At 31.2% G+C, this 13,658-nt stretch overlaps 1 protein-coding gene across 4 annotated transcripts in view; it reads left to right on the top strand.

Annotated features, from left to right (window-relative positions):
• The window catches only part of LOC655424 (uncharacterized protein), a 141,405-nt gene extending 128,363 nt beyond the window's left edge, over positions 1–13,042 (top strand). For 2 of the 4 annotated variants that reach the window (XM_015977706.2, XM_015977705.2), the window contains exons 11-13: positions 3,426–3,459; positions 6,152–6,257; positions 11,844–13,042. In XM_015977706.2, coding sequence (XP_015833192.1) covers positions 3,426–3,459; positions 6,152–6,257; positions 11,844–12,284 — 581 coding nt within the window. In that variant the 3' untranslated portion in view covers positions 12,285–13,042. Of the gene's footprint in view, positions 1–3,425; positions 3,460–6,151 lie in introns of all 4 variants that reach the window. The other 2 variants (XM_008192535.3, XM_015977707.2) reach the window with 2 other exon arrangements.
• Positions 13,043–13,658: the final 616 nt, after the last annotated feature.

The raw sequence follows: 13,658 nt of genomic DNA, 5'->3' as shown, positions 1-13,658 counted from the left end.
TTGGGATAAAGCGAGAAACAAATTATTACCCCTTACATGCATATTTGCTTACTCGGCAAATTATTATGTATTGAAATTTTTACCTACGAATTTTTTAAATTAAAAAAAATTAAATAGCGAGAAAATAAAAATTTGTTTTCAGTTAAAATTTTTACTCTTTCATAACTCTTTACATAACTTTCAAATTTTTTTAACAAGAATATACTAATTAAGTTTAAGTCAAACCAAAGCTACTGTGCCTAAAAAAATAGTGTACAAGGTAAGTTTGCTAAAGTATAGTTTTACCATATCTCAAAAAATTGGCATCACATAGAATTCAGCGTTTGCAGTTAAATACGTTGTATTTTTAGGTCGCAAAATAATTGAAATTTCTCGTTCAGATAAATAAATACCACTAATAAATTTGGAATTAAAGATAAACAATTTTTTGTTTTTCTACAAATCTGGGTTCTCTTACGCAGATACAGTAACGTTCAGTTTAATAACTATTTTAATGTTTTCATTTTTATTTTTTTAAAGCAAAGGTATTGTTTGGCGGAAATATTAAGTATAGAACCCAAAGTTTTTTGCCAAAGTTAACCAAAAAATGTAACATCTTTTTGTGCACTTTTTTTTATTTTTATGGTCAAGTGGAATGTTTTTTGTTTTTTTTAATAAAGCTGGTTCCTTTCTCAATTATCAGTTAAAGTTTAAATAAATATCATTGAATCGTACAAAATTTAATTCCAAATGTATACCATATTTTCGAAGGGAAGGAGTAAAAAATATTGACGTTACAATGAAAATAAATCATATTTTTTTCTATTACAATTTTCAGATGTGATGAAAGATGTTTTCTTATATAATTTTTTGCTCTCAAAATGTAAGTATCAAGATTTGATAAACGCAGAGCGGAGATTAAATGTCCATTATATCACAACAATTTGTAGCATTTGAACTACGTTTATTAATAAATTTTTAACAAAGCTTAATATTAGTTCATATTTTAGTATACGTGTTATTGTCCCGGCGCATCCACCAAAATTACCACAACCAACAAAACAACACTGCTGTTTAAATTTTTATTTAAAAATATTTAATAGCTACTCATGCTCGTTTTCTTTTAGAAATATTACTTGTGACGAAATAAATTTTTTATAATTTACAAGACAAGTTAGTTTTTTCACTATGAGGAACAAGCGCGGAGGTTAAAAGTTATGGTCTCACAGCAACTTGCCGACTTTTTAATAAATTGATTTAATACAGGTTAGAATAACAATAAATTTACATATTACACAAGTTTGCAGCTCAGCGCATTTGGTAAAAATTTCTTGCGTTTTTTTAAATAAATTAGGAATTTTTTAATTTTTCCTAGAATCTGAGTCGATTAGGCCTTTGTTTGACTGGCTGATGAATTCGAGGGATTTTTGAATGGTGGGCACATCCTTTATATGGCGGAAGCACCGTTTTGAAGTTATTTAATAATGAATATTCACATCATAATGAAAATAAATCATTTTGACACTTTAAATGAGAAAAACGTGTTTTCCATTGTTTTTGTTGGCGCAAAAGTGGCACGAGGCGACGTAATGAACAGTGCTAGTATTGCCACCATTAGTGCTTAAAAAAGCTTTGATGTATTGTAACGCTAACATCAAGAGATGAGTAATTATGCACTTTCATAATCTTTTGAAATATTCCTTGATGCCTAAAGAGAATTATTACCAATTTTTTCCCTTTTGTGTTAATTTGCATTGACGAGCTTTCCGCAAATTATTTTGGTGTGATGTATTTAAATTAGCCACAGAAGCCAAAATTTTAAATTCAAATACAATGACGCGTTACTTACAAACAGCTGCTAGGAGAACGAATGCTATTGTGCGTACTTAATGAACTTGTTCATTTTTTGAAAAAGGTTAAATTTGAATGAAACGCGCCCCGACAATGCGATTTATTTACTTTCAGTGTGCGCATAACTTTTGTTATTCCATTTTATGGACTGCTTTTGACTGAAGTTTCATTTTACGTTTGTGAAGGGCTTGGCTTTCCAGAACTATAAACTATAGGAATGCACTTAATTAAATGACGGAAAAATAAATAAAATATTGCGCCGCATTGTTGTTTAACGTAAAGAATGATTCCATATTTTGCTCGCAGATACATAAGTTAAAAGCTTCTTTTTGCACTTAATTAAGCGCGGAATGCGGCCTGTGTTTATCAACTTGATTTATTCAATCAAAAACGACGTTCTTTAAAACAACATTGCAAACATAAACGAAAAATACAAGAACAAAGTGGGAGAAGATTTTTATGCAAAATAATTAAAATTCCAGTGTTTGTGCACGTCAATAAATACCACTAATAAATGCGGAATTAAAGATAAACAATTTTTTGTCTTCCCACACAATTTCTATTTCTATTTCTCTAAATCTCTTCTTCTAAATGGTATAGTATACCCTGATTAATTTAATATTTAAAAAAATGTGTACAGTTATCGTTAAAAATTATATGAATTAAAAAAATAGTCTGTTATTGAAAAGACAAGACTACGGAGAACTATAACTTAGGAAACAAAATTGCAGGATTTTTTGTACCCAAAAAAATGAGGGCGCTTCGAGCATTGAACCGTCTCGGCGCCAAATCGTTTTAAATTAATTTAAATCCAACCATTTCACTAATTGCTAGGAAAAAATGCAGAAATGTTGAGTTTTCCACCCTTAATAGACTGAGAAAAACTGACGTCCAAATTTTTTGTAAGAAAATGAGAAGAAAATTATTTAAAATTTTATATTTTATTTTAATTTTTGCTTCGTTTCGTATTTTACAAGACGCTGCGAGTACGGCTAAAGATAGAAGAAAAATGTTGAGGATAAATTTGTAGAGAATTAAATTTCCTTTAAAAAAGTCTGCGAGACATTATTTCTATCATCAACGGTTTAGGCCTCAAAGACGCTGAAGAGATGGATTCGTTTCATTTTACCGGTGGCCAAGTAACAAAAAGTTAATTCATACCTAAACTGTAGAAGATGGACCTATGGTGTCGCAGATTTTTTTATAGGAAATTTAATTCTCTACAACTTTCTTCCTTACGTTTTTCTTGCATCTGTAGCCGTATTCGCAGCGTTTTGAAAAATATGGGGCCAAGTAAAAATTAATAAAAGATTAAAAATAAATATAATAGTTTACGATAAAATTTTTGCATTATGTTTATGCCTTGCTTTTGAGAGTTCAATACTCTATCTAACTGTATTTTTTTGTTTGCTATTTGTGAACCGTTTTACAAATACTATTGCTCTGAAAACCATGTGGCAAGTGCGTCCTCTGGCGACTTTAACGAAACTATCGTAGACGGGAACGCTTATTTGTATGTCGTTTCACATCCTAGTCTTTAGATATCCGTAGACCAGACAATGACTATTTTTCGTAATTTTGCGTTTTTTTTCTAGGTAAGGGCGACTTCAAACCGACCGATATTGACGGGTAAGTACCGTGGAACTTTCCTCAAATTTTAAAAATTATGCCTGTATTGTGTGACGAATTCGCGCTAAAAGTGGCCATAAAAACACATTTCGCTCTCACCACCAAAATAAGAGCGTCGAAAATGGCCATGTGTCACGATAGCAATCTATAACGGTAACAGCCATCGGCACAAAGTTGCTAAAATCAATACCAAAATTGTAAGTAATTAGTCCCGATATTACGATGATTTACTAATTACTTCCTCCAATTCTGCGTTATTTACGACTTCCTGTCATGCTTGCCGCCTATCAAATGATCCGTGAGCTGCACTTGAACGTAATTTGGCCAAGATCCGGTGTCTTTCAAATCAGAAAAATGCAAATTCCATTTATTCGTAAAACAATTCCGCTGCAAACAATAATACAAGTAAATACTAATCAAGAGCCTATTCAGACTCGTAATTGGGTAATTCAAAGCCAGCATTTTAAAAGACATCAGGCTGTGTGTATTAAATTTCCTGAGGAGAAAACTCCGTGATTGGCCGTGAAGACGCGCCACGAATAAATATGAATATATTTTGATGCGACAGATGGTTTACATATCGCCTTTCACCCGGAGATAAACGGAGCAATCAAGTCCGAAAAGACCCTCACTGTTCTGTTTTAATTGTTACAGCGGCATAAAGACAAATTGTCAACGGTTTATGTTACGACACCTTCCGATAATGGCCCAGCAACTTGGCAGATTTTACGCTGATTAACATCCAGCATTTATCCGATAATTCAAACTTTTCAGATGTGTTTGTTTGGAAACGGAACGCTCCTCATATGAAGATTAGGAAATCCTTTATCGTTTGGCAATCAGTGTCGGGTGTGTTATTTGTGGCTGATATCGCATATTTATAAGGCGGGCCCGAAGAGCTTCGACTTGTTTATTCTGCCAGGGCTTTCTTTCTTATCAACGCTTTCCCGATAAAGATATGAAAGCCTCTCTGACGTCTAATAAATTACATTTTTAAATCAGTTCGCGCACTAATTATTCGCTGCTTCGCTTTACGTCTGTCTAATTGATTGTGTGGACATTTCGTTTTATTTTAGTTGCGCGGTTATCATAGAGGTTCTCTTTTATGATCCAATCTGTTAAAACGTTGTCTTTATTCTTCGTTTTACGACAGGACGGAACTCTCCTCCTTGCTTGCATTACTGAATATCTAAATTATGCCTTCCAAAATGAGGATGCTTCCCCAGGAATGTTGAGTAATTTTGCATATAATACATTACTGTCTAACACGCTTTATTGCAACACAACGCCCGTATTTATCATTTTCTTACGTGTAACAAAACAGCGCGTTTTTTCGACAAGTGCGAGGGAAATACAGGTGATCTATAATGCAAATGCCACAAAACTTTTGCAAGTATTTGCAAAAAACGCAGTTTAATTACGTCCTGTTTACAAAAGATAGGTGTTTCTGGACGTGGATTGCCTCCAAAATTTTAATAATATAGGTAATATAGACGTCGGGGAACAAATTGATCAAATATTTAAGCAGAGAATTTTTTAATTTAATTTTTAATAAAAGCTCATCGAAGGAACCTTGAAAAAATGGATTAAATTGCTCTTAATTAATTACGAGTTTAAAAAAAAATCACTAGTTTTGCTTATAATATTGCAAAAAAATGGCTGTGACATGGGACTACCTTTTTCTAAATTAAAAATGGAAAATTACTTTCGACCAAAGTCTTCATCAAACTTTGATGGTCCGGGATCGCAAATGATTATTTACACATTACATTCCATGAAGTTAAGATTTTCCGAGATTGAATCTGCCAACTTTTAATAAGCAAAATGCTATTGGCAGACATGACCTAATTTAACAGCTTATGATGTTTTGTTGCAGACATTTATTTCAGCGAATTTTTATTGGAAAATCTAATTTATTAAAGCTTTTTTTCACTGTTTTGGCAGCGATTCGTAAATAAATTACACAAATAAACAGTTTAAATTTCTAGACTCGATAACCAATCAGCCAACGACTCCATTAATAATGAACTATTATGTGTGTTATAGTAAATAAACACACGATCCACAGTTAATGAGACTTGCTAAAGCAATATGTTGATAGTTAATATAGATACAGTTAATACATCCATACTCGGGTAACGTCTACCAGTTAACTCTATTATATCTGATCTTACGCCTCGCTCCTAATTAGTTCTATTATGTTAAACTGCAGCAAACATTTATGCAGCAGCAATTGTGCACTCACTACCCAGCCAAACTTGTGTCAGCTATGTTTATAATTGCAACTAGTATTGGAATAAACGAAAATGGCACATTCTGGAGTATCAGCGGTAGTAAAATATTATAGAAAGATTTATTATCGAAATGTAGCTTTTTTTGTCAACGAGATCCAATTACTCCAAAAATGTAGCAAAATCTATCAAAATATACGAGGTTTTATCCAAAAAAATATAAATTTGCATTGTAATTAAAAAAAATTGAGGCTTAATTTTTTTATAAATTTATATAAATATTTTAACATATCGACAGTAAAAACTTTATTCAATAGCTTAACTTTCACATTCTGTGGCCTCTAAATTTTCCACTAACATTATGTCTCATTACCTTATTTTCTACAGCTCCAAAAAAATTGCTAGTTAACAAGTCAAAAAAAAATCGCTTAAACCGCCTTGACTGAACAAATTTTTTGTAGGCAAAAGGTGGACATAGAGAAAACCGCCACCGGCCCCGGAGGTATTCCTGCCGATGCCATTTATACGACAACTCCTAGAGGTCACGGCAGCCCCGAGGCCATGAAGGTACGTCTCGCCGCCATGGTGCTGCATCCCCCCACTAGAGTGTAGCACTGCACCCTCGATCTGCGGCGGAACAACGGCTTTAAACACGGCCGACCCGCCACAGTGATCGAGTATAAGTGTTAACTGTTTTGAAAGAAAAGAAGAAAAAAAAAACACATTTAAGGTGCTAATCTCACGTCACGTGTTCATCTTTGCTAGACGCTTTTAATCCGAGTGCTGCCATCGATTTCTCAACCCTGACGAAATTCAATTAAATTTGCTCGGAGGATTGCCAGATGTACAGGGTGATTAAAAACTGGCGAATTTGATCGAGCAAACATCGGAAAAGTTCTAGGTTTTTTAATCAAAATTGGTACTTGGAGGGGAAAATCACTGTCTTAAATAGTTATACAAATTGGAGAACACGTTTTAAATGACATTAATTAATTCATGCAAAAGTGTTTTAAAAATTGAACAGCTTTACCATTTTATGATTTTATATTTACATAAAAAAACATAAACAGTGGTAAAGTCTTGATATTTGCTTATTTGGACTTTTTATCCCGGCGCATCCACCATAATTGCACATAATATTTTGTGCATTTGTATCTTTCTTTAGAAGACTTCTTTGAAATTTTATTACTATTTAATTATTTTTTTTTTAATTCTGGCTTCAATTCCTCTATGTGCGTGTATGTTAGATAACATAAACAGTAATATAGGCTTGATATTTGGTTATTCGAAATTTTTATCCCGGCGCATCCACCAAAATTTTACATAATATTTTGTGCATTTGTATCTTCCTTTAGAAGATTTCTTTGAGATTTTTCTACTATTTAATAATTGTTTTTTAAATTTTGGCTTCAATTCCTTTACGTGCGTGTTTGTTAGATAACATAAACAGTAATAAAGTCTTCATATTTAGTTATTTAAAATTTTTATCTTGGCGCATCCACCAAAATTTCACGTAATATTTTGTGCATTTCTTTAGTAGATTTCTTTGCAATTCCACTACTATTATTACTATTATTATTATTATTTTAATTCTGGCTTCAATTCACTTATGTGCGTGTATGTTAGATAACAATTAATATAATTTAATTCAAAAAGGCATTTTTTCACTTGATTGTAAATTTCTAAAAATTGTTCGGTATCTACAGAACACAACTAAATCTACAATGTCGTTATGATAAAATTAATAATTACAATAAGAACAAAATGTCCACAGAGATATTCATATTACTTCGATAATTTTATTTAAGTGAAATTCAAGTAAATAGTTGTATCACGTATTTGTTTTATTTGAAGATGGACTCAACATTGGAAATAAAAACAGTTTTAACATTTTCAACAATACAATACATACACTATTATATTTTAAACTGCGTTTTTTATTAACTAATGATAAAAATTACCTTAAAAAAATATCATCCACAATAAAAACTCTGTTATTAAACAATTTAAATAAACACTAAACACTAAATAAACTCCTCAGCGTTTCCAGTTGGTAGTTAATTCTCAAAACTATTCTTGCATTTTTAGACAACTTGTTTTGCAAGCACTGGGTTTGAATAATTTTAATAAAAACTAATCTAATTTGAATTTCCGCTCAAACAGTCTTTCACTTATAAGATAGATATCAATTAAAATTTTGGGTTAGTTGTGATTACGAATTTTTTTTTTTATTTTCTGCAATATACTGTACAAGGTAGTTGGTTTTTAAAACAATTATCTTTTAATTAATTTATTTAAATATGTAGGTAAAATAATAATGAAGTATTTTTGAAACTTGCAAAGGCAATAAACAGAATCGTTATTGAAAAAATTGACTAACAGATTTTAAAAAAAGTTAACAATGTAGTTATTTAATGAAATGTGCTTACACTGATTTGTGTAATTTTTCAAATACTGTTAAAATAAATGTAAAAGATTTTGAGAGTGGCTTTCCCTCGTCAGTTAAGGCAAAACATTCCTATTATTATTGTGACCGCTTTTTTGTGAGTGAATCACCCTGTAGTGGCGATAAATTTAGCATCGAGTGAATGCCGAGCACAACATAACAAATCATCCACTTCCGTACTAATCTAATTCCGCTTATTGGATTTAAGACCGAAATGTTTTGAGCGGTTCATAAATTGTAATTCTGTCAGGTCCTTAAAAAGGAAGCGCGCCGTTCTCCAACTAACCAATTGAATTTCAGTCGGTGCTACTCGATGGCAGCTGAACATCGTGATATTTTTATCAAACACACAATGCGACAATTCCATTTTCAAAACAGTTTGCACCCCCTATTTGGAACTGTTTTGGTCACAGTCGCACCCAGCAAACTTTACCTACGACTCAAAGTTTTTACTCAATAGGTATAGACCTGCAAGTTTGTCTGCTGATTTTTATACTTTGTATGCCTTGTCCATGCTTGTAGCTAATAACGCCATTAGACACCACGACTGACTTGTTTAGCGTTCCGGATAATGTTGTTATTAGTTAACAAGTCCAACTCAATTATAGGAATTAAGTTAACGGACTTATTTTATTTCATTAGCGTGATGGTTAAAAATTGAGATTTCTTTCAAACGCAACAACGACTTCACTTGACAATAATTCCTAGTTACAAACAGGGTGGGAGGTCTCAATTTTTGGCATTATTTTTTTGTTGGTTTTCTTCAAATGGCAGACTGGTTTACCTAATCCAACACTAAAAACTACCAGAGTGGAAGTAGCATTTGTACATAGAGAATGTTTTGTAATTTATTAACTCTAACGCACTTTTGCACCGTTGTAAATATTTGCACATGCACTAATTAACACTGTAGTTTTGAGAAATGCGGTTTTGCCTACTCACAGTACAATAACATTTTGATTAACCTCAGTAAGGTGCTGGGAAATGCACATTTTCCAAGCGTCTTGAACTAGAGTACACAAGTTATTCGTGTTGTACAACAGCAATATATTTTACTGTTACCTACTTACTTCAATTACAACTTTACCCAATGGTGATACTCAAACTGTTCAATTATTAATAATGTCTTTATTAAATTCGTACCGATCATTAGTTGCACAAACAAACTAATTAATTTAAGCCCGGGATGTTCGTTAGCAATGAATGCCACATTTTCAATGAAAATGCATTAAATCAGTGCTTTTCATATTAAATGATGAAACTTTTCTTTATGACGTGGTTGTGTTTTCCATTTGTGGCAATAAAAATTATTGAAAATTTATACATACTCGTAATTGAAAACAAAATTTTCAATATTTTTTTAAGTTGTTGAATTTATTATTTTTAAAATAATATACATACGACAAGGAAAAACCCTATTTACGTTTTATTAACAGCCTCGTAACATATATTTGTGAAATTCTTAATTGAATTTAAAATGTGTTTAATCTATGAAGTAGTTGAATCATAAATTTTAGTGTTTTTTTATAAAACTTTTTAAATAATTAATAATTAATTTTATAAACTTTTTAAATAATTCTTTATGTGAATGACATGTTTAAAAAGGATCAAGAAAGTGTAATGCTAATTAAATTTTGGTTATTAGTAAAAAAATTGTTGGTTGAAACTTTGTTAAAAAAATTACTTAAGTACAAGCCTTTGCAAAAAGTGAATCAAAATTTCGTTTTGTTTCCAAGTTCTAAATTTTGAAATTACAATTGAAGGGAAAGTCCTTCATTTATGAAATGATTGACTTTGAAAAAATATTTTAACATAGAGCCATTTTAAAATGCAGAACTCGAAAACAAACAAAAAATATTCCATTAAATTTTATGACTGAAAATTGGTCACATTTTATAATATTTAGTACGTGTAATTTACTACTTACAATTTTTTTCTGGAAATAAGAAAAAACTTAATTAGAAAGCTTTCCGCTTCGTTCTTTTTCTATATCTTGTTGTAAAATTAATTTATTTCTAGTAAAATTAATACAGCATCTGGTAAAAGTTTGGAATAATGCGTTTATTGACTAAACTATTTATTTGTGGAAAAATAATTAGTACATTTCGAATCCGATAAAATGTGATAATTTTTGGAGAATAAGTTTTTTGAAATTTCTTTAAGCAAAAAAATTTGATGTCACAATGATTTTTTAGTTAAAGATTATTGTCGGAGGACTGTTGTAAAGTCAGCATTTTCTTTATAGTAAATTTATTAAAGTTGCGTCTCAAGTTTATTATGAAAATTTTCCAAATTCGCCCAAAAACGTAGTAGGGTGGTTTTAAAAATAAAATAAAATTGTGCTTGAAAACTACAAGGGATTTTCAAAAATTTTATTCTTTTAAAATGATCAAATTTCTAACACACTTGATAATTTCCTAATTATTTTTTTCATAAACAAATGGTTTATGTAAGAAAACGCTGATATATTGTAGCAACATTTTCTTTGTACACCATAAAGTTTTACAACAAATAATTGTGTTTAAGATAAACAACCCTCACAATAAGATGTTTTGACACGGGTGAGTCTGTCTACAATAAATAACACAATAAGTCCTAAGTGATTAGGCCGAAGGGTCCTTGAGGTTTTAATAAAAATTTAATGGTGTACACAGAAAACGTTGCTACAATACTTTTGCCGAATAATGATATTAATCTATTGAATTATTGTTGTGTTTAACTGTCTCCAAACACTAAACGATTAAAATATAAATTAAGAATACAAAAATTAGTAAAAGTCCTATAAATAATGTGATCATAATTTGAGAATAAAATTTTGTTTTGTTTTGAGAAGCGATTTTTTAATGGCCTATTAGCTGTTTCAAAACTATAAAAACACCATTGTCGCATTTTTTATCAAAATTAGGTCATATAAATTATTCATGCACTTAAAAAAATAGTAGCTAACGTAATTTATAGTTTCAATGAGAGATCTAATCACAAATTAATTAATTTACACTTACCAATTGTATCAACGCGACGTTGGCGTTTTTATAGTTTTGAAACAGCTAATACATCTACTATAAAAAATTTTTGCCAATATTGAATTTAATTACCATAATAATTAAAAAATATGGTAATTAAAAAATTTAATTACCATAATAATTAAATTAAATTCTTAGACTAGAGACTTAAAAAAAAAGTTTAATGGATGATTGCTATTTAAAAAAACTTCTGTTCACCTGGTATTTGGGTTTTAGTAAGAAATTCATTTCTTGGTTTAAAGTTTTGTTGATGAGGACGTGAAATAATCACGAAAATGCTGATTCACTTCAGCAAAATGTAGAAAGTGGTGATATTATTTGAGATAACAAACTCTCCGTGAGTTTGCAGCCGAAATTAAATTATCCTTACATCTGTTAAGCTGTTGTACAACACTCGACACTGTACATAACTACACTTACACTGATTTTCCACACAGACTCCTGTCCTGAGCACATTCTCAAACCACCTCACATGATTCTAATCCTGCCCGTTGTCGCTGGTTGGTGTGGTGCCTCAGACGGCTAGAAGATCATCGCACTACACCTAATTATTATATGACTTTATCATCCATTGTAACTTTGTAGCAACTTTCGAAAACCGAACGATTTTTTCCCTCACTGCGTAATCGTTCGTTTTTCCGAACGGACAGACTAACACGATCTAACATACTGCTGTAAATATAGCAAACCACACTCACATTCAATGGTAGAAATAGTGTAGAAGAGAGACCAAAAGAAAACGTCTACTCTGGCCTAGAACCCAAAACTCTCCACTTGCGAAATCGCGATTTAGCTCTGAATTTCTTCGAGTCAGACGATAACGATACCGAAAAGAGTTTCCAGGACCGGAGCAAGTACTATAGTTTTAACAGATACTCGGGCCAAAAACCTTTCGATAACTGGTCTTACAACACGATGGCGGCGGGCTCGCACAGGGCCTCTCTGCCCGTAGATAACAAATACGTTCGCCGATCGCAGAAAAAATACAATAAAAAAGACAGGCCTAGACCTAAGCCCTTGCAGTTCGAGAACGAAAAGTATTACGACCACGTGTTCCCCAAGAATAGGTCGAGCAGTACTGACTTGTTTTATCAACCAAATAGCTTAGACCATGCGGAGTTGTAAATATACGTTTAAGTCGTCGTCAGATTGTTGTACATTTTAATATTAAATATGTAAATATCTCGCTGGGATTTGTTCGTTCGTTTTCATTTCTAACATTATTTATTTGATAATCATACTAGTCCACTGCACCTTATGACGTTAGAATTAAACCATTTTTCACACACTTCTACCAGTCATGGCGCTAGCAAGTAGGTAGACCGGGTCAGAAACACTGGTTTTATGTCGTTTCAAATTTTATGTTGTGAGTAGCTTTAAGACTTTTCTACAGGTGTGTGCCTGCCTTCTACCTACTTTGTGTATTAGTTTTAGGCGTTTTTTTAACAAAAATTTCCCAAACGTTTGATAGAGCTGTAGCCCTTTTTTATATTTTTATAATTTAGGTATTTAATTACGTAGACGAGTTGATTTTGTACGAACGTAAACCAAGTCTAATGTTAATAGATAGAGATCTTCTGAATATATGTGATGTTACAATAATAATAAAATGACTTAAATCAAACGTGTTATTATTCTTAGGCTTTAAATGTAAAATATAATTAATTATTATACAAATCATATAATCTGTTATCATGTTTAAAATTATAAATTCGTGTCATATTTTTGATTTTTTATGATTGAGAATTTTATATCAAGACTAATATTGTTTGGTTATTTGTTAGAAGTAAAACCATTTGTATGATGACGTAGGAGATCTTATTTTTTAATGTAAAAACAACTTATAGCATTATTATATGTTATAAAATAAATTAATAATAAAATCCGCAGTTTTCTTTATCCCTAATAATAGTCCAGTCAAATTAGATAAAAATAAGGCGATCGGTGGAAAAAATTTTTAGAGAGATGGATTTTTTTTAAATCTTCCTTTTGGGTAGACATATATCAGTCCCCAAAGGTGGGAGGTGAGCTCGAAGAGGGGGCTAAACCTGTCCTGTTTTAGTTTTTTGCCTATATCTCAGAAACGGTTACTCCTATCAATTTTTATCTTCTTACCAAAATTAAATTATACCAACATTCACGAGAATTAAAATTTTGATTTTTTTGCGAAAATTTCTTCCTTCAAGAAAGTGAAAAAATTAAATTTTTTTAAAACTTGTTCTATCATAGTTTTTTGTACTTATATATGCCTTTACAATCCTCTAGGATTGGTAAAAGCTGATATGTTCGATTTTTTGATGTGTTTCCAATTTTTGTCGCGATTTTGGTTGATTCCGGGTGTCCGGAACATTTATCGAACAATAACTGCAGAACTATTAGAGATAACCCTTTTAATTATCTATCTTTCTCAAAAAAGACTTTTGTTCTCCGACAAAAAGTTTTCGAGAAAATTGCAAATAAAGGCAAAAATAGGTAAAATCAAAAAAATTTATAACTCAA

Source organism: Tribolium castaneum, chromosome 1 (assembly GCF_031307605.1).
Source record: "Tribolium castaneum strain GA2 chromosome 1, icTriCast1.1, whole genome shotgun sequence".
NCBI classification, from domain to species: Eukaryota; Metazoa; Arthropoda; class Insecta; order Coleoptera; family Tenebrionidae; genus Tribolium; species Tribolium castaneum.
The sequence above is the reverse complement of the archived record's forward strand: the minus strand, read 5'-3'. Positions and strand labels throughout refer to the sequence as shown.